Genomic DNA, 23,550 nt, shown 5'->3' on the forward strand with positions numbered 1-23,550 from the left:
CTACGAATGTCGAACTTCAATGTGAACGGCAGGAATATGTATCCTTATCTGGCAGCTACTTAGCAACAATTCCCCATGAATGTTCATTACGAACAGATACCTTTAAGATAACCAATAGCGAAGATGAAGTCAAGGGACAGCCGCTGAAGATCACCGAGATACGAAGTAATTTCACTGAAGTTCAAAATAACGAGATTCCACATATAACTCTAAATTCTTTAAATCTCGATAACTTACATCATCTGGAAAACAGAATTATGCTACAGAATCCCATACGTCTTGCCCACTTTGATTCTTCACTGTACCATACAACGTTGCCCCTCTATGCACTTGTATCTGGTATAGTTATAATTTTCCTTGCCTATATTCTTCGACGATACCTGCGAAAGAACCCTACTACACCAGAAGAAGAACCAAGAAGCAACCCTATGTATGCTGTTCCTGATTCTGAAAAACCTGGAGTACCAGCAACATTTTCCCTCAAAGTGCTCAAATAGTTGCTGTTCTGAGGGTGGAGGAATTACATACGGTACCCTAAAGAAGATCGCTGACATCGCGGCACGTGTATGGTCAACGTGCCGGCTTCAAGGAATTACTCTGCTGACACAGTGTTTACCGCGATTTAACATTTTAATTAAATAAAATATGTTTGCCACTCCGATTATATCTAGCATCGATAACGGATGTAATTTTGTAATTTAATTATAAGTTTAAATATAATAAATACCTAGCTAACTATTGGTTTTTTTTGGGAGTCCGGGCTGACGAAATCGTAATTAGTTCAACAATTATTTATATACATACATACACGAAAGTTGTTTAGTTCCCGAGTTCCATCTACGTACTCGTAGTAAAAGACAATTGCTAAATCAAGTATCTTAAAACTATGCTTCTTGGCATCCACTTGAAGCGGAATTACAAAAAATCAACAAGTCAAACATTGGAGCGACTTAAAAGTAAAACTTTCGGTATCTTCGTGTTTTTACCGGACGGCAGGGTTGAATTTATAGTTGGAAGTCGGGTAATTTTTTTAGGCAGGAGTGGCCTTCCACTCTAAAATTATTTTGCATAAAAATAAACAGATTAGTCGATTGTCCAATTATGAAATATTATGAAACCAAATGGATTCTAAAAAAAATTAAAGGGTTTTAAATTATTTAATTTAAAAAATCAGTGGCGCTACAACCTTTTTAGGTCTTGGCCTCAGATTTCGGAATCTGTTTCATGATCATTTTTTTAATCTAATTGGCAAGTAGGTGATCAGCCTTCAGTGCCTGACACATACCATCGACTGTTTGGGTCTAAGACATGTCGGTTTCCTCACGATGTTTTCCTTCACCGTTCGAGCAAATGTTAAATGCGCACATAGAAAGGAAGTCCATTGATGCACAGCCGGGGATCGAACCTACGACCTCAGGCATGAGAGTCGCACGCTGAAGCCACTAGGCAACACTACTCATAAATTATTTAATAGTAAATAACAAGTCGGAATTTGAAAGGTTTTTTTTGCAGAAGTGTCTGTTGTGGGGCTCCTAAAGAAATCCGGCCCTGCAGACCGGACTCTCAAAGATAAAGAAAAGTTCGATTCGAATTTGGCAAATGTAGATAAAGTTAGTGTTAGTGGACTTACATTGAGAATTGCAAACATCCGACTTCGCCGGGATAATCTATTACAAAGCCTTTCAAAATGAGAAACAGCGGACACCTTTCCGTATAAATTAGCTTGAAACATGCAAACCGCTATACAGATTGATTTTTTTAATTTCAATGCCTCAGTAGAAATCGGTTCTCTGCTTGCTCCGATAATGCATATGTTCCATCGGAGAATGAGTGTGGGATTAGAGAGCGCACGAGTGTCCACTTGTGCACTACAATAACTCAGTTATTCAATGTCATGATTTGCCGTGGCGAGGTCGGACCGAAAACATTAATAATAATAAATAATAAATAATAAATCCTTTATTTGCCATGATAGTGGTACAAAATAAAATAAAAACAACAACAAGAAAAGTCCGCACAATCAGCCATACAATAACAGGCATGCAAATGTCATAATAAGAAGTCATTTATGAGTTAAGTCATTATGAAACTGCGTACACTAAAATGTTGAGTATTGATTTGGAGACAGCATTTGTTTTTAATAAGAAACCAATTTGAAATAATTTTACATTTAATGACTATGCACGTAATAATATCGTTTTTTTATTATCCATTATTTTGTCCTATTTAAAAATTATAAAAATACAGGATAAAAAATATTTGACTATATAGGTACAAATTTTATCATCGAAAAAATATTTATAAAAATTACGATATAATTCACTTCTTCCGAGTCAAAACATACACGAAGTGCACAAGCCTTCAATCATCATAATTTTCTAATACTCTTACTAATATTAACTGGTAACTTTAATATATCTATTCTACCTTTGTCAATATAATACAAGAAATACCTATTAGGACATTGAGCACACGCAGAATGACGTCGACATGCACTGCATTGACCATGCTTCCATTGCACAAACTGGCCTGTGTCAATCAGGTTATCCTTTGGAGGCTTTCAAAGATGTCTTCAGAATATTGAGCATTTGCTATGTGGTTAGGACCGACCATTATTACTGAGTATTGATATTTCGGATATTCCTTTAGAAATTGAGTAAATATAGAGGATGTATATGAAGCAGTGTGATTTTAATTAAACACTTCTATATGCAAGTACGTAATAAGCCCGTTCGAAAAACTTTCACTGGCAAAACGACATTAAAAACTTTGTCATAGTAGCGAAAATTATATGGAAAAAGTCTGACCCGGCAAACGTTATTTTGCCAGTACTAATCATTTATAATATCATAATTAAATCATAGAGTGAGTGAACACGGAGGAGTTTGGTACCCAAAACTGTGACAATTTTTTTTTAATAAATTATATCAAAATATAATGTAGGTAACACAACGTCCACTTTAGAACGTCAGTAAAAAATAATACCTTTGAATTAAGCTCTCGAATCAAGGGCGTAGAACGGACGAGGGGTACTGGCAATAAACTCTCCGTCGCTGCCAAAATGTTTTTACAAAACGTTTATATGCAACCATTACATCATACTGCTATTCGTAAACCAATTGAACAAACGTTTAACTTCTATCAGCAATAGGCGGAAAATAATAGGAAAATGCACATACATCGCCGTGGGAATAACACTCAAACATACTAACCTATAATCTATATATTTAATAATGATATATATAATACATGACAAACAATATCACAAAACAGGAAAAAAGGAGACAAAGCATCGCAATGCGGCTTACTGCTAAAAGCAGTTTCTTCCTGACAACCCATTTATATAATCTAAACATTAAAATACTAATACAATATAACTTAACCCTACGATAAAGTATTTAAAAACAATATGCACAAGCTAACTAACCACATACAAACAAAACGAGGCGTGTACTAATAATTTTTTGGTCAGTTTTTTCAAAATATTCATAAAGACAAAGCATTCCATAACTGAACGGCAGTGACAATGAAGGACGAATTGATAAAACTTCTATTAGAAAAAGTATTTTATTTCATATATACTTATTGTGCATCTTGTCGCCCCATTAGTTCTTTCTATTGAAGAGTGTTAAAACAAAAGAATCGATTTTGAATTAGAGCCCCATTGTCAAGCGCAAGATGTTCAAATGTAGCGATTACACCTTCATTACCCTTACGTCAACCCTCATCTCAACGCGTCTCGGTTCAATCTCGGCGCGGATATTACCGAAATTATGGCAAAAGCTTCTAGGAAAACGCATAATGAGTCTATGATGAATGGCTGAAAGTGCAAATAATTTAAAAGTATCCTATCATTTATGAAAAATTTACTTAAAATCAAGATTTATAGGGGATACTTGATTTGTATAGGGGTTTAACCTGACGATTAGCAGTGTTGGCCTAGTGGATTCAGCGTGCGACTCTCATCCGTGAGGTCATAGGTTCGATCCCCGGCTATGCACCAATGGACTTTCTTTCTATGTGCGCATTTTGCTTGCCTTAGAGCCAAAAAGTCAACGGCGTGCGTCAGGCACAGAAGACTGATCACCTACTTGCCTATTAGATTACCAAATCATCATGAAACGAATACAGAAATCTGAGAAACGGTTTTTTTTTAACCTGAGAAGTTAAATTTATATTTTATTGCAATGCTGAGGAATGTTTTTGAGATTGTAGGCATCAACCGGATTCAGTAATTTTAATTTCCAATAACCAGTAGTAGTAAAGTCAAAGTCAAAGTCAAATCATTTATTTCAATTAGACCATCTAAAATGGCACTTTTGAACGTCAAAAAAAAATATAAAGAAGATTCTAGTTGCCCCTTCCAAAAGGTAGTTTCGTGTGGAGAAGAATGGGCAAGAAACTCCACACTTACTCTTTTAAAATAGGTTTACAGTATTTTGTTACATTTGTTAAATAATTATATGTGAAGACAATGTACTCTTAGAATAAACTACTATACTAAAAAAGTTAGTAAACATGTTCCTCACATATTTACAAATATCGAAACCGTAGAATATTAACATTAAAGAGTAATAAAAATATTAAAAAAACACAACAAAACAGAGTGTGAGATACAAAAAAAAATCACATTTGTAGCATTATAAATTAAAAAAAAAATAATAATAACAAAAATATGTTAAAGCAAAAAATCAGCAACCAATTTGATTTTGTCCAGGCTCTATGATTGTCCTATGGAGCAGGACCAGCATGTTTCCAAGCATTCTTATCTTGAATATAATAATCTAATTTGTAATATGCTTGTTTACAAAGTGTACTTTTAATAAAACATTTAAATTTTCGTTTATTTAGTTTTAAAATGTCACAAGGTATTTTATTGTAACACAGTACCCTATAAATGAATTTTGAACTTTGGCTAATCTGAAAGTACTCTGTAATAACTTAATCATGGCCAAATTTCTGTACCTGCTTTTTCTTATGCCAACTAAAACCAGCCGTTATGCCTGACACCATCGACTTTCGGGGTCTAAGACAGGCCAAGATTTCATCAAGATGTTTTCTTTTCAAACAACAACCTATGACCCTAAGACGAAGGTCGCACGCTCAAGCCAACACTGCTCTAATTAATAATATAATGAGTAAGAGTCTATTCTTCTCTATATCCCGGAGTAACATCGTAAGAGAACCACGACGGTAGTCTCTAAGGGTGAGATCTATAGAGCGCACTTAGACTTTGCTCAGACTTAACTATAACCATTCCTTAATTTTTTAAAGGATAATAAAGAAGGTATTGCATGAAATGAAACATCAATTCCTGTCTTAGCTTGAGCTTAGCTTAATCTCACCGCTAAAATGTCTATAAATATACTAAATCATAGTTTAACCTTAGTGTTTTTCGTATGTAAAGTCTGAGCAAAGTCCAAGTGCGCACTATAGATCTCACCCTTAGTCTCTTTGATTTAGTTTTAATTTGTTTTTTATAGAATAGGGGCCAACGAGCCCACGGGTCGGCCAAAATGCGCAGTTGATTGAGTACAACTGAGTACGGATATTGAGATAATTATAGTAAAATGGCATATGGCATAACCATTATCAGTTTTCAGAGTAGCTGGTATGTCTCAAGAAATAAATAATGAAACGGATGCTGTTATCCGAGTCTTATAAGTGGCACTGGATTTTTATCTGCGTTTTAAATAAAATTCTTCATAGCATTCTGCTTTTACTATTGTTTTGCCACGTCGCGTAAAGGTTTTGCTAACTTAATAATAAAATTTGTTCTTTCACAACATCGATTGCACAATGGACTCACGCTAGAATTTCTATTCAAATCCGAAATATGATTTTCACAATGCATTTGAAAAATATAGATCAAAGGATAGCGACGATATTGGCATTTCTATTATAAGCAATATTCGGTTTAATATATAGAGAAAAAAAGTTATAGCTTATATCAATTGAAATTGGAATTCTACACGGAATTCGAGACTTATTAGGATTAAAGTTACAAGTAACAGTTCCCGCTTAGTCTTTACTTAGTCTCGACTTTGAATCTTACCTTTAAAGTGCCCAGATCATGTACTCTTTTTCATAAGTCACACAGCTTAAGAAATGAATCCGTCACAAAAGGCGTTTTACATACTTAATTGTAGCGTCAAGCGTCCAAATTGAAGCTACATTAGCTGTGCTTGTGCTTAACTTAAGACCTCGTGGCTGCAAAATTAATAAAGGCGATTTGGAACACTTTTGGGTGTAAGTAACTTCGATGTAGGTTTCGTTGTAAGAAGGCCCCCGGTCATTCTCGTCACGAAATATTATTATTGTATTCAGAAAATCGCCTCCAGCTTGATGGTTAACCCAAATGATACCATTCGATCCCGGGGATAAATGATTTTTTAGCTTGGAGATAGAATCCTTGACACCTTAAAAACTAATGATAGATGTAAAAATGTGTAGGTTTTTCTTGTAACTCGATATCCTATCTTCCTTGAGTACCACTTTTTTATAGGAACTTTAAAAGATCACCATTGAAGTTATAAAGTTAAATATGCACGGTTGATTTTTAAGCCATTTAAATTCCGATTTCCATAATCCCTACTTAAATAATTTTCGGAGAATAATTCATAACAATTGACTGATAACCGCAACGTTAAATTAAATTAAATTTTAACAGGCGTATATTATCGACACTGCTTTTTAATGAAATTCACTTCGGTTTACATTTGATCGACACATTATAAATAGTTGAAATTATATTAATTAATAAACAAATTCATAAGGGGTAAGGTGTTAATAAAGTGTGCGTTCCGTGGCTTTTGGGTTAAAGCCAAATCGTATTCGTATGTAATAAAGTGTATATTTCTCAAAACTAACTATAAAAATAATTCAATAAAAGAAATACTAATAACCACTTTACAGATGAGATGTGATACACAGGCCATATACAGACATGTTCTAGCCGCTTCCATTCTTTTCTGTCTCTAGTTGTCCTAATGTCTACAATTTTTCTATAATTATTCCACAATAAATTGTACGACTCACACAGTACACAGATAAATGATGGACTTTAAGACTATATGGAAAAGACCAAGAGGAAGAACGAGAAAAGGGCGCTCTAAAAAAAGGTGGTTAGAGTGGTAGTGTAGATATAGAAGCGTTAGCAGCAAGCGAATGGAGAAAGAAAGCCATGAATGTTTGGAAAAAGCTGGAGGAGACTGTGAAGGGTTTTCCATCAATGGTACTGAAGGATGTTAGGATATCGAGTAAAAAAAGCAATATAATAATAATAACAAATCTTAACTGTAAATTTATCATATTGGATATAAACGGGCTTTATAAATTATTGTAATGTAATTATTTATTATATATTGTACGAAAACCAGTATAATACTAACTATCTAGTAATAAAAAATATATGTTTATTATGGAACATAAGATACAGGTATCACTTATTCCACGTCATTAAATTTGAATTTGTAGGCATCCCTACTCATCGGCAAAGAAGACAGAGGGTGTAGGCCGAGAGAAAAAGCCGGCGTAAAAAACTGTCGGTACCCTTCTAAAAAAGCAAGTCATCAAACAACACTTATTTTAAAACAAATATCTCAAGTTAATTAGAAGTGTTTAATTAATACATATGCATTATTCGCCAGGGTGGCCATAAGTAGAAATATAAGATTTTTTTAAATATATTTAGCTTATTTATGTCAAGGTTGTCTGGACGTTGTGCTTTTAGTATCGAATTTTACTTTTTTTACTATTTTCTCCTTTTTTGCCGCCGGAGGAATGAAAAAATCAGTTCCATAAACTAATTAATTTAAATAAAACTTATAATTTAATTACAAAGCGTGGCAGGTCAATACTGCGCACTTCTATCATATACGTATGTCTAGATTATATCTAAATTCTAATTAATATATACTAAAGTGACCCCCGGTCTCCATTACGCCTTTGAACCACTGATACTTAGTATATATAGAGCTATACATAACTGGTGTTTCATGATATTGTTTGTGATGTAAAGTGTTTACGAGTTATACAAATTATTTGTGACACATTGTGTCAACTACGTCATGCTCGATAAGCTTATCGCCGAAGATGAAACTATGTTGGTTTATTTTAATACACCACATATCTTAGATATAACAAAACCCTAACTTATGTTACAACTACGGTATACATATCGTTAAATAATCCTTAATATTTTAAATAGAATTTAAAAAAAATAATTCGATTTGAATGTTCAGATTTTTATTAGTAAACTAATTGTAAACACAATTAACACAAAGCTTTCACCAATTTCACTAACGATTTGTACAAAACAAACAAACCCATACATACGAGAACCTATGTTCCATTTCTAAATTTTTCAATTTTAGGTACACTATTTTCGTAATCAAAACAGCAACCGATCCTAACCACACACTAATTAATAATAATTACTTTTAACTGTCAATTAATTACCTCAATCACAATTCAATTAATGATTAACATGCAATTTGTTTGTGAATTATGAAATATGGTTTTCTGTATCGAGACTTTTGGATCCATTTACATCCATTCTACTATGGTACATAGATTCCCCACTCCAGTCCCCGGTAGCTTTGTGACTCTAATTGTGTATCTGTCTTTGAAACGCGACACTATATCCTACGCCTCTAATTACTGACCAGCTAACGTAATTACACCATAGTGATATGGTTGATAGGTTAGTAATAAACTTAAAGGTATAATAAAATAGTATTTAAGAAATCTAGTAAGATTAAGACAATTTAAAAACATGGCTTCTTCTCCAATGGCTATTTTCGATGCCCCGTCGCGTGTTAAATGCAACAACAGGAAGATACTAATAATAAAAACATTTCAATGTTTACTACCATATTGTGATAATAATTTATGTAAAATGGAAACGTTATCTAATTATGACTTTATTGAAGTGAAACTTCTTTATCGGGGTTGGAAAAAAATTTAGTGTAAGTAACATTTTTTCGTTACGCGTCACATTTTTCCGTTACGAGTAATTTTGTAGCAGGTTACGCGCCATGTTGCTTTTTGAAGTCAAACTTCTTTATCGGCGTTAGAAAAAAATTTACACACATTTGTCACATTTTTCGGTTACGCGCCATCTTTTTCTTGTCCCTACCACGATTGATCCGAAGAGATTCGAAGCCATTAGTAACAAAAATATATAATAACGATAACAATGATAGTAATACTAATAATTATATTACAATTAATGAAATTCTGTAATAATCTTAGAACTACATAGTAGTACAGTAATAAGTTAAAATGAAATAATTGTATTTGTATTCATGTCTATGATAATAAAAGCCTTTTGTTAAACTTTATCTAATTTAACTTTATTTAACCGATTTCTGTAAAGTTGCATATAGTAGATCATTTTTCGAAAAATAAGGTCATAAAGAAGTTTCACTTCTTACGTGTGTACACCTAGTACACGCACACATTTTTTTTGTTCCCGAACTAGTTCGAATTCCCATATGTTAAGGGCTACATCGCACGCTCAATGCTCTGTGCTAAACGAAAATCTTAATATACTCATTAGCAAGTCTGTCAGCTAAAGGGCGAGTCACTGAAGAACTTACGCTTGTGTCGTCTTAACAACAACTAGTTAGAAGTTCAAAGCATTATTACTACGCTATTGCGCATAAGTTGCTGCAAACCTCTTAGTACCCTCTTCTTACATTATGAATACACGGTTTTTATTCTCATGTGATATAATTTAAAACAATTCCGAGTCATTCCATCACTAGCAACACATTTTCAATATTTGGATTGTAATATTATTCTGCGGTCCGCTATATTATCTGCCTTGCGATTCTGTAACTCACTTTTCTGTTCACTTGATATGAGCGCGACCGCCGCTGTGAAAACCGCTGTGAGAGTTCGAAAAGTGAGTTACAGAATCGCAAGGCGGAGGTCCTTGATAGTGGCAAGCAAATGCCAGCAAAAACTGTCAGGACAAATTAATATTAATTTATTACAACAAAAAAATTTATTAATATATTATTTCACATATTCTTTAATAATCTTCCGTTACATTTAAGAATAAATTGAGCAATTAATACACTTAAAGCCTTGTATCTTTCAAATTTTTTTTTTTAATTTAGCTCATCTTTTTATTTGTAATCGGCAATTATTTAACCATCTACATAGTTATATATAACTAGCTGTTCCTGGTTTCTGCCACGGTTCGCTACGGCACAACAAAACAAAGAAAACAATTCATATAAGTTTAATTTTACAATATTAACGGAAATAAAATGAAAAAAGAAATATATATATGTCTTAATATATATAAATTACGTGTCAAGTTGTTTGTCCGGTATGGACTCCAAAATCAAATTTGCATACCGTGTGCAGTTTGATCTAACTTAAAAGATAGGACAGCTTACATCTTCATTTATACCCGCAATATTATTTTATTGCAAAGTATTTGTTTATTATTTGACAGTCACAATTCTAAAAGATGGCGCTGTGTTGAAAGTACCATCGTTTCTAATAAGCTACAATTTAATGACATAACCATGACTGGCGTTCGACGTTTCCCTTGAATAGTTTAGTACTATGTAATATAACAAAAACTTTAGCCACAGCAACGCTTGGCCGAGTCTGTTAGTATATATACATATATATAAACAACCCTTGATGCGAATTATATATCATGCTAAAATTGCAGCTCGATCGGTGCAGAACTTTTTAAATTTTCTAAGCGTACATAAACTAACATATATTTATATGTAAATCCAATTTATTATTTTTTTATAATTTTCTTCTATAGTGTGGTATCTATTTATTTTCTAATAAATAATTGAAATAGCCAAACAACGTTAAAAGATTATATAAACAATAACTATCGCACTTACAAAAACAAAAGAAACCAGAAAATCGATTTGTTATTAACTTAAACCATAAAATATTTCTATGAAACATGGTTTTTTTGTACACAGGTCTACGGCGTCTGCAGAGTATTTTCTCTTATATGCAGCCGGGATCGGAGCCATTTCGTATAATCCAAGTGAGGCGAGTCGCAAAAGCAAAAGAAGTTATAGATTACCTTATCAAGCTAGAGGCTGTTGATAGTATGAGTCTTGAAAAACGTTTTGTTAAGAAATATATTGTTCTGGATTCTTCTACAGATATAGCTAAAGAGACCGTTAAACTACACGCGAGTTGCGACGAACTCGAAAGAACACCGTACCATTACTTGCTAAGCGGTTCTGTAAGTATCAAACCCTGGTTTAATAATTATAATACAGTGGCGCTACATCCCTATTATTTGGCCTCCGATTGCATTTGTTTATAAATAAGTAGGGTTTGAGCCTTCTGTCCCTGACTCATGTCGTCAAGTTTTGAGTTATACTGATTACTTTCACCATACGTAAAATATCAGGTGTCATTGCTACAATCTATGTTTATTGAAAATGTTGACAGCATATTCTCCAGAATATATTTATTATAATTTTGAATAATAATATAAATGGTACATACTTTAAAAATATGTTGATTTTATAATTAAACTTTGAAGGGAATTTATTTTTTACTTATAAAAAAAGGTTGTGCTGTTTCCCAGGTTGTATTTTTATATAACCTGGGAAACAGCACAACAAGTTTTAACATGACATTATAAATGATAGCTATATTAATTTAAAGTCTGCATTAATTTAAATCAGTAACGAGATTACTGTCATGTATATTTAAATCACTTAGTACATTTAATTATCCGGACAACACGAAATATCAATTTGTCTATATTCACATTTTATATATGTCTTACCAGAATCGTATTCCATTACCTCGTCACTATGAAATTGGAATTTTCATTAACATGATTTAACTTTTTAAACAGGTAATGGATGAGGATCAGCTTTGGAGTGAAAACGTCCACAATTTTGAAAATCTCGATATAACAGGATTCCAAGTTATTGATTACTCCAAGAAGAAAGTTAAGGACTTTATGGAAAATTGGAAATGGCACACTCATGTATCGGTATGTGTTTTATATAATAATATTTAATGAACCGCCCGGAGCTTGGAGAATATAAAACCTCTCCGATGGGCTTTTTCTGCACCTATTCACAAGAGTACAAAAATGAATTCTATAAACAAATATCTGTTGTCCATATTTAAATATAAATAACTAATTCGGTAATTTGGTACTGTAGTTAGAGATTACTCTAAGTAAGTTATATCTTTTCCTATCCTTTTCCAACTATAATTAAATGTTAATGTGTGTAGTGGTTATATATTTTAGACGCATTTTTGCTTACATAATATTCTTATCTAATATATTTTAGAGAAAATTTAATAAAGGAGGAAAAATTAAAATCAGTTTTTCCGCGAGAGCGCATGTTCGTAATTGATACAAAATTTAATAAAAGTTTAACAATATTTTTAAATTCACGTAGCTCACGCCAGTGAAGTTTACAACCTGAATGTCATGAATTCTATACCCCGTGAAATAATTTTTGTTTTCCGTAACCCCGAAATTTTGCGACTGTTTGATTTTTTGAAGACTAGGTCTACAAAAGTATTTCTTCTCTAGTACCATCTGAAACAAGCCAAAATCCAATGTAGAACATTCACCACATGCGTCATCATCATCAATGCCTGTAAATCCCCTTATGGACCCTAGCGTCCGCATCGCAAGCGATCTCGCGCTTTTTTCGTCCAACTTCGAACACTTATGTTTCGGGGTTCTTGACAACTTCATACCACCAACGAAGTCTTGGTCTACCGGGTTTTCTCTTGCCAGGTTGTGTTGTCAGTAAGGACCTTGGGGTTCTGTCGCCGTATGTCTCCGCCATATGCGCTGATCACTTATTACAACAGGTTAAACTCTTCTTTAAAATGAATGTGAAATACAAACGACTGTCGGCTCATAGCTTTGAGCAGACTGATCGCCGGCTTTGATCAAAATTACTGTGACGTAAAATGTATCTCATATTCACGCAGGCGTCTTGGCCTGAGGGAGCAGATGCGATAATAAAACCTACAAAAATGCCTTACTATGTTCGTACATTGTATTGAGTACGATTATATCCTACGTGATTCTAATATTCCTACGAACTTGACAAAGTATTAAATTCGCGAACTCGTCGTATCAATTGTATTTCTAATTTAGAATTAATTTATCCTTATGAGTCCTGTGTTTGACGTTGTATTTGCTACTGATTTTGACCAAACATCGCTTTGAGACATTTATATGAAAGAAAGCGTTTTCAATTTGCAATGTATCAATAGAAATCAAATAGGTAAAGCTCTAAAAGAAAACAATCTTTGCCACCTCTACGCACTTGAAGTGACCTCCGTCATTCATAAAACACAAATCAGTTTTAAAGTAAATAAACATCTGTTTACTTTTATAATAAAAAGAATAAAAGCCTTATTGCTATAATTACTTATACTAGTACATAAAAATGAGAAATGCTAAAAAATTAATACTAAATAAAATACTTATAATAATAATATTAATCGGCAAGCTACAGCTTGTCCTCGGTCATAGACCTCCTCTAAGGGCTTCCACTCTTCTCTCTCTAGCTTTACGTAGCGACATAGGGCCAGCTACTCTTCGCACATCATCTTCCCATCTTTTCATTTGTCTTCCTCGTATTCTTTTGTCATAACGAGGAAGCCCATCCGTCACTTCCTTCGTCCATTTATCTTTATCTTCTCTCATAATGTGTGTTGTCCATTTCCTTTTCAAACTTTTATTAGAAGTAACAGCATTTCTAAACTATGTCATGTCCTTAATTTCTTCAAGTTTTCATTCACCACAGCGTAAATACAATTAAACAGAATCAATTAGACAGAATGGGATGCACTACTGATTTAGTTTTTATGAATGAAGGGTAGAATTTTCCCTTTACTTTTCTTCCAAGTCATGGTGAAGTCTCGTAACATATTGTTGTAGGTCGAAGTTGGGTCCGATGAACTGGCGTTTGTCTGTGACTGGACAAACGGACCCATTTTGTTTACCAATCACAATAAAAAAAGGAATTATCTTTTAGTATATTTTCACTTCTGCGGCATGAAACATTTTTAGTCGTTTAATACTACAAAAAACTTATGTCTGTTCTTCATAGATCAAGACACATACGCGTTTTATGTAATGTCATATAAGTCATATATTATATATGAATTCACGAATTTCAAACAAATATTTGATCTATGTACTTGAAAAATACTTTAAGTTGATCGTTTTGTTGATATTAGACAAATAATAATATAAAACGCCCAATATTTTAGATTTTTAATATTCAGTATAACATAAACTTTGTCATGAATAGTAATGTGATACTGAACAAAGCAATTAAGAGCAAACCTCCATTAGCTAAACTTATGTGTAACATGATTATATCAATGTTAATTATTCACTATACTCAAACGTTTATTATGGATTATACATTAAGGGTTCATTATTTCATACTTTGAAAATATGAAACACATTCACCATAAATTTAAAAGCACGTAATTGTTTCAACCCCTTTTGGGGTGTTAAATATGTTTTGAACATCTACGTTACATAGTACGAGTATAAGGTATCTCGGATATATCTGTTAAGAAGTTGAGTTCTTCGATTTCTATTTTTGCAAAAAATAAAATATTATTGAATTAACTATCGTATCGCAAATATCTTTAACAAATTAAGGATAACCATATAAGATCTTTTATAAAACCTTTTTATGGCTAAAGATTATTCTGCAGTTTTCTTGTTCATTTGTTTTCTATCTTTTTTATTTTTATTCTTTTTACTAATGTTTTAGTAAAACAGTGCAATCAAAGTAAATAAGTTTTATGAAAGGGTTATCAACAATACATGCAGTGATGAAGCCATTTGAGGCAAGTGCAGACGTAGTTGCTACGCGTCTACGCGTCTACGGTTGTAGCATCTACGACTGGGATTCTATACATAGAACGCAAAAGCTCAACTTTAGATGTTACAATTATTTTACTTTAATTTGAAATTAAATTATTTCACAGCTTATGTTATAAAATTTCTTCACTCCCACAAAGTAACGTTATTAATTAAGGCGTGCCTCCGCAAGCCAACTGGCAATGTTAGTATCCATACACGGTTTTCATATGAGTACCTGTTTGTTTTGACAAACGCTTGTTATGACGCCCAGAAGAGGAATTTCCTATATTAAATATTTAAAATTACACGAAATATCATTAAAAATACCTTTTTTATTTCTTATCAATCTTCAGTATTCAACTGTTGGGTTTGATTATGCGTGAATAATAAAATCATTTTTGTTAGTTCGAACATTTAGTGTTTAAGGTTCACACATAATGTAAACCTAGCCTGGAGGTAGGCTAGGTTTAGGCCTTAGAAATGTAAAATGTATTTAAATATAAAATTAACACTTCTAAAACTGTTGAAATAATTTTGTAATCTAACCTAACCTAACCTAATTTCGATGTACGATTATGTATAATTTATAAAATAACAATTTGATAATTCGTTATATAAATATATAATTATTACAATGGTTATATTTGGGGACTATTTTAAGTAAAACATACCCTCGAATCCCAGCTTTTCCAAAAGAAACGTAACAATACATCATGTACTCATACTAAATGCACCTCACAGCCTTATTTTTTTTCAGACGGAAGCCGCTATGATAGTTGATTCAGCTAACTTGGTAATTGAAGGAATTTTGCGTCTTGTACGCAAAAAACCAGAGTTTCTACGAGCATCCACCCGCCGAAGCGTCCCACCCAATGTCACCGATATCGAGGAATGTAATATAGAGGAGGAAGGAATCATACCTTTTGAATTCGGCGAGAAATTGGCCAGAACTATAAGAAGGGTAAGTAAATAAATTTAGGTTAATTGATGTTTTGCTATTTAAATCGAATAATTCGTTAGAATATGTTGCATTTTAGTTCCTTTTTTTAATTAATCTCATATCATCGTCATCATGAAAACAGTGCCTAATGTGTTTATAACCGGGGATTCCACTTATTACTCGTACTTCGTAGATAAAGTATTATATAGGAAGGAAGATGTCGGACCAGTCTAACCGCTGATGGCACGATTCAGAGTGTGTCACCGTGTTGTTTGTAGCCGCAGATTCTACAATATTAAGCAACTGCCTATGTATGATAATTGCGATTAATGAAAATTAATAAATTAGCCTATGCTATTACCCCTATGGGTCGAAAGTTTTAAGAACTGATACGTGAATCTATAACTTGTTAAATATAAGTAGCTACTTGTAGTTGTACCTGCAACTTCCATAGACGTTCAAGACTGTTCAACGAATTTTATTTTCTACACAATATTTAACTGACAAATTACAATACAAATATAATAAAAATTAATTAATCTAATTGCATCAATAACCAAAACAGTCCGACTCTTAACTCATTTTTGACGATTTGGCCGAAAGAGACAAATGATTAATTTAAAAAAAAACATAAATAATGGGGAATCTATTTAGTGATTAATTTTACACAAAGTTCGGCTAATTCACTAAATGCTTTAAATGAGCTTAAGTTTATTAATAAAGAAAATTCATAAAATGTTACAAGCTTTTCTCAGCACAAATATTTCAATAGAGTTACCTTAGGGAACAGTATGTAGTATATGATATTTAAAAGCTTCGTTCGAGCTACTTCACAAGGTACAGCTTGAGGGAATTCACTATATGTTAATAATTTGCGATTTGATACTGCTCCAACAACAACAATATACGTTTAGTTTCATAGGATCTGAAATGTAAAAAATAATTTAAAAATATATAACAAAAATGCACTATAAAGTATGTAAGAGCGTAACATTTCTAAATAGGCCGGCTACGCACTCGCAAACCCTCTGGCATTGAGGGTCCATGGACGGCGGTATCACCTAACATCAGGTGAGCCTACTGCCCGTTTGCCTCCTGTTCTATAAAATAAATAGCAATGTTTAGTTTTTGTATTGACTTCTTATTACTAAGAGAATTATTACAATTTAGAATTCAATACAAACATATTATATATACTAATGAAAATCCTATTAGGCTACTTTGGGAATCCGAAATATTTAACACTTCATTTACCGAAATCGGTCAAAGTCGACGCTGTTACGGTTTTAAGTACGTTATTTAAAAATCATATTAATTATTAAAACATAGACAAACTTAATTTAAAATTCTACCAACAATCGTGGTCGTCTAAGTCGGGTGCACTCTGAGCGTTATCTGTGCAGTGAATAGACAGTGTAACCAGGGGCTTAGACGTAATCACTTCTCGACAGGCGTCATCCACTAATGCAAAATGAATTTGTGTAAAACTGGTAACACCCGACTAAGCGTAAAGTGACTGCCAAATGTCAAATTTAATACCTTTCTACGTATGAGATACAAACTTAGCGCCAAGTGACAAGGTGACTCTCAAATATACCAATTTCCTTACGATGTTTATCTTCATCGGACAATCAAAAGGACGCGCACGTTACAGCCAAAATTGCATAGAAGGAGCTTAAACTCTCAATTCCAAGGTTGAGGTTTAAACGCTAAGCAACTATTACTCTTTTTAACATGTTTAGGAAGGACAGAGTGAGATACGCGGGAAGCAGACCCCGCATCCCACAATATTCTTTAAATAAAATTAAAGGCCTTCTTCCAATTAATACCTTTCTCGTATTTAGTATTTTGTACGCAGAGAACTTGAGTTTAGTCTAGGTGTGTCTTGGACGTCTTTAATACATTTAACCAGACTTAACTATCGCCTATTGCTTTGATCATTTTATTCAAGTATTGTTTCATATACCACCTTTGTCATATGCATGATGTGAGACGACAAAAAGGTCACAGATAACAATACAAACTTTAATGAAAAACATAGTTGTTAATTGTAAAAAATTGAATGCAGGAATTTCATACTTTCAAATTGTGTCTGAATTTCATAAATGCGCTATCATTTTCAATTTTAAAATCTCATGCGTGTTTAAAATTGCTTCATAATTCATAAAGTGTTGGAGCTTTTTGTGAGGAATTTTAAAAATATTCTCACAAGTCTTTAGACACTAAAGTTAGCACCTCACGTGGAACTGCAACTTAACAATAATCCAGCAATGTGTGTCACATAAAAGCCTCACGACTTTTGCCCTACTTTGCGATGCACACAATGAAACAGGGTACGGTATTTTGTTACTACGAAATATTCTCTATAGAGCGCGCAAACCTACGTTTTTAAGTTAGGTTTCTTAGTGAAGTGTGTTAGCCTATAGTGGTTCAATGTGCGATTCTCGACACAAGGCAACATTCAGTCTGATCCAAAATTTTTTTCGGGAGATATATTGAGCGCTTTGAATCTAAGTTGCAGTTGCTTTTGTGGTATCGGAAGCACTTTTGTGTATAAACATACAACGCCTATAATCAAGAGCCTGTAAAACACCGTGGACCTTGGGCTTTCTAAAATAGTTGCATAGTAACTAAACATACTCAAAGTTCAATGGGCTATTTGAAAAAATCATTTCAGATTATTTATTAGTTACTATAGAATCTTTACAAATTGGTATTATTAATAGAATTGGTATTGAAATTCAAGAATTGAGAACTCGCCACAACGCTTCCCAGAAGTCCCATATATGAGTACGAACCATGCCTGTAAATTATCATAGTTAAATTACGCATAAACACATATTATTATGTGTAATTTTATCGACGAAACTCTAAGACGGTATAAGACTGGGTTCACACGGCATTGTCCTGCACGTTTTCTTTGTATTCGTTTTTTTAACGTACTTTCACCCGGGTGCTCAAATGGTAAATTTTCAATCGTGTAAAATACGAATAGTCGCAGTCTTCACACAGTTGTCACAGTGAGCGAGAACGAGACAGAGCTATATGCTGTGCCACTTTAAACCGAATTAACGTTAAAGTTCATTCGATTTGCTTGAAAAGTCCGTTGAGTATTCGTTTGAACGTATAAACGGTGTACGATATTTTGCAGTACAAACGTCGTGTGAATGGGTCTATGTACAATACATATGCCACTATTTATTCGTTAAGACGTATACTGCAAAAAAAACGTGCAGGACAATGCCGTGTGAACCCAGTCTAAGGACTAGATATGCGATATATTTATAATCATGTTATGTCATGTGATTGACGTATGGATTTCTTATTAAGTTGATGATATTTTATTTTATGTACGCTTTTAAAAGCCATGTTTAGATTACTTTCAATGGCATTCAAGAAGGAGACTAAGTGCTGTCCCGTACATCAGAAATATATTGGTTTTTGACGATAAGAGAGAAAGAGATGTTTTTTCTGAATTTCACCCTTAATTTCTCATACTGTCGAATTGCGCCTTCTTAAAACACAATGCAAGTCTTACCTTCCCTAAGATTATACTTTTACTCATAAAGTATTAAGAAAAGAGCTTATTATAGATTCATAAAGTAGATCCCATTATTCGTAGTCTATATGCAGTCCCAACAATCACACTGTACTAGAGAAAGATATATTTTTTTTATTTTCTTGATTAAGCTCCAATTATTTTATCATACACTGTGTGAAGCTCGTGACGCTTTTCCGTATGGTGAGGAAAAATCATAATTGAAACAGGCAAAAATATGAAGCCATAGTCGGTTGCAATGTTGGGGTATGACTATTTTAATTAAAATTTCATATGTATGTTTTGATAATTAATTACAAAACTGAATGTGCAGATATGAAATTCTAAGGCTTTAAGCGGATTTTATTTATTAAAAATGACACAAACGAGATATTTTCAACAAAACTCGGCCATAGGATTTTTTTCATAATAGTGAGGCATTTTATAATAATTTCTACCGTGTATTTAAAAACACTCTGTTACTTTAAAGCAGACGGCTAAAAAATCGTCGTAGAATATGTTCTTTATATAAATTTACTTTTAATAACTCCGTAGAAGATTATATATGTAAAGTTTTGCTTATGCGAATGAATAACATCAATCCATAATGATACAAAATGAGCTAGAGCGAATGCTTCGTTAACGTTCAAGACGAAAGTGACTTTCGGGTGGGAAAAATCACATTAGACGTAGCGAATTTTCAACGTTTTATTTCCCCTCGCAATATACATTATTTCTTCCAATAGCTTATTTTTCACTTGTAGGCTTTTTAATATTCAAATGATATACAGCGCATTATATAAGAAATTTCAAAGCAGGTTTACAATTGTTGTATTATTTTTCATTTATAAATTTTTAAACGCACGTAATCGTCAAATTTCTTATATAATAAAATAAAACTTTTCATTAGGCTACAACTGAATGAACCTTTTCATACTAATATCGCTGTACAATTAATTTACGTGTCAAAAGATTAGTCGCAGTTCACTATAAGTTACTTATGCGTACATAAATTGATTTTCATATGGGATGAAAAGGTACAGGTCAAGCTAAAATTTTATTTAGTTTAAAATGCCTAAAGTTCTAGTCCCTTAAAAATTACTTTTGGATGTAATGCGAACTATACTTTGAACGCAACATAAACTTATCGAGAAAAATATCTTTTTAAATGAATATCTATTAGAAAAAGCATTGTTTGTTTTCTAAACAGAAACACGTTTAGAAGGTAAACATTTTACGTGGTAAGACCGTAATATATTTTTTACAATACAAAGTTGCTTTTTAATAAAATCACAAGCGATAGAATGTGGGTGAAGTTTATTGTTTCTGGGTCTGATTCAATACGGTCAAGATATTGCGACGCTTATTATAGCAATATAGATTGTGTGTTTGCGAGAACTCTTGACTGCGACAATTCTAATAAATCGTTAGCCAAGAGCGGTGTGTTTGTTTTAGACGGAGATAGATGGCCTAACTGGTTTTATCAGATTTGACGAGGCCGGCCACCGTATCAACTTTACACTTCGGATTGTGGAAATAACTGCTGGTTCTAAATCTCAAACGGTATGGACTTTTTCAATTTCTTACCCTGACCATTTATAGTATAAGATCCCGCTATACAACGACCTTCACCGAGATGCTTATTTAATGAAACTTATTTTATATTTAATTTAATATGTCAATAAATATAATCCATATGGGTTGCCTAACAAATTTCAGTCCAGAGTATGTTTAATTAATATTAAAAAAAAAAATTTTTTTATAATTTGCATGTAGTACATTTTTTGAACTTTTTTCAATCAATATTTTTAATCAGGGTAGTATTATATATGTATCACTATAACCTTCTTTTATACTAAAGATGTATATATACTTTAGTGTCACATAAAAAATATACACATAAATAATTAATTGATTAAAAACAACCTAACGTTTGCATATTCTATGGGCTTCATACTTTCGATTGGTATAAATTTTATCTAATATTCATACCGGTGAAATGTTTAAAAAAATAATTTTTTTTAAAATATATAAACATACTCTGGATTGAAATTTGCTAGGCAACCCATATGGATTATATTTATTGACATATTAAATTAAATATAAAATAAGTTTCATTAAATAAGCATCTCGGTGAAGGTCGTTGTATAGCGGGATCTTAGACCATTAGAACTTTCTAGATAAAATCTTATTTCATATTGGAACGTTTATTCATGTATCCGTGTGTTTTATACGTAAATAAAACTAAGTGAAGTTTCGCTTTAGTAGGTTATCAGCTTACAAGGAAACATTTATAGTTCTCCAAAATTTCAACTCAAGCTACGAGATTGACGCGTTCTTTGTGTATTTTAATCTGAATCAATACCATATACCTATATATACATGTAAATATAATTATATATAAAACCCATAAGAATGAACAGCTAGATGTTGAAAGTTACGTATCAAAAATTGTCTAAAACCAAGATTTTTATAATAAAAATTTATATTAGCAAGTGACTTGCGTCGCTAGCTTTCGGCTGTGTTTTGTTTTCTCAGCCAACGGTATCTACTGTTAAATTGATACGATCAAGGTGTATTTTATCGAGACTCCGTGAGATAAACACTCTCGATAAGAGGCTCTCGACGTGTGTGCAGCAGAAATATTTTTCTTGGAGCTGCTGGAGCCAATAATATGAAACGAACTAAATATATTATTGCTACCACAATACGCAGATAGTGTAATATTTTGGATGTAGCTTAAAAGGTATTTTAGCAACATTTTTTTCACATTACTAGGTTGGAACATGGTACGACTATAAAGGTGTAGAAAAACCGAACAAAGTTGGCTTGGCTGGTCCGTCTGAGATAAACAAGACTTACATAATAATATGTGTTGAAGAGGAGCCTTATATTATGCCGTTGGTTGATAATCGCTCTAAGAAAAAATGGAAAGGATTTTCTGTGGAACTTGCTGAAATGATTATGAAAAAGTTGGGACTCAAATGTAAGTTTTAGACAGCTCAGAAATTGAATCATAAATATCTAATTTCGCACACAATTTGAATACAGAGTATGAAAGTAATATACACTGTAATTTTCAAAACTTACATCCATCTCATTAAGCATTCATTGAAATGGTCCAGCGTTTTAAGTAAATATCCTTAATATTCAAAATTTGATAATTACTTAACTTAGCTTTTAATTATTAGAATTATTGGCTAGTTTTGATATTAAATGCCAAGCTTTTCGAAACAGGGGAAGGTTGATATTGAATAGTTACGATATAATTTACCTTAATTTACTGACGTCGTAATTTACATATGAATATATTTCAGATGAACTTCGTTTGGTTAAAGATGGTAAATTTGGACAGGAAAATCCAGAAGTTGCTGGTGGGTGGGATGGTATCATCGGGGAGTTGATAAGGAAGGTATGTCACTTCAAAGCTTCTACTGTGCCTCCTTAGTACTTGGATTTTTGCGAACAATTATTTTGGATTGGAAGGTACTTATTGCTTATAAAGTACCTGCAACAATTTACTTCTTAAACATAACCTAATACCTTTCTTTGTCTGTTGACGACCGTACAATACACAGTATCGACTGGTGCCATAAAGATAAATCGTAGCACAATCACACAAATTATAAGAAACTCAAATCGTTAACTCTGCAATACATTTTTGCAGGAAGCAGATCTATCAATATCATCTCTAACTGCAAATGTGCAGAGAAAGGCGGTGATTGATTTTAGTCGAACCTTACTCTCATTCGAAACTGTGGCTGTAGACGAACCACTACGTTTCGATTCATTCTTCAGCTTTTTTCAGCCATTTTCTAAGGAGATATGGGTAAGTACAAATTGTCACACCCTCTTCCCCTTGAACATTAAAACATTAATAAACAAAGGAACTAGGACTATTTTTTATTGATACTTAAATGGAGGCCGTTATTAAATTTATATTTTTTGGAGGTTTAATCTAATATATGAATATACTGTTTAAATTTAGTCTATTACAAACCTTGTAAAGTATTGCATTCGGTTTATTGTAAAAAAATTCAAGATCTGAACCCAAGAGAAAGTCTGTTAGCATAATTAAGTGCGTATTTATCTTGTACATGTTTCTTTTCTAAAGTTTTAAAGTGTTATTCAAATGAAAACTAAAAGATATAAAACAACTAGCTGACCCGGCAAACGTTATTTTGCCATGTATATCAT

The 23,550-nt window shown here is 32.7% G+C and overlaps 1 protein-coding gene across 1 annotated transcript in view; it reads left to right on the top strand.

Annotated features, from left to right (window-relative positions):
- The window catches only part of LOC125062581 (glutamate receptor 1-like), a 98,555-nt gene that overhangs the window by 65,131 nt on the left and 9,874 nt on the right, over positions 1-23,550 (top strand). Inside the window, exons 5-11 of the mRNA XM_047668590.1 lie at positions 10,968-11,239; positions 11,867-12,007; positions 15,633-15,836; positions 20,809-20,916; positions 22,132-22,339; positions 22,671-22,765; positions 23,021-23,182. Of these exons, the coding sequence (XP_047524546.1) occupies positions 10,968-11,239; positions 11,867-12,007; positions 15,633-15,836; positions 20,809-20,916; positions 22,132-22,339; positions 22,671-22,765; positions 23,021-23,182 (1,190 nt within the window). The remainder of the gene's footprint in view (positions 1-10,967; positions 11,240-11,866; positions 12,008-15,632; positions 15,837-20,808; positions 20,917-22,131; positions 22,340-22,670; positions 22,766-23,020; positions 23,183-23,550) is intronic.

This window comes from Pieris napi, chromosome Z (genome assembly GCF_905475465.1).
Source record: "Pieris napi chromosome Z, ilPieNapi1.2, whole genome shotgun sequence".
NCBI lineage: Eukaryota > Metazoa > Arthropoda > Insecta > Lepidoptera > Pieridae > Pieris > Pieris napi.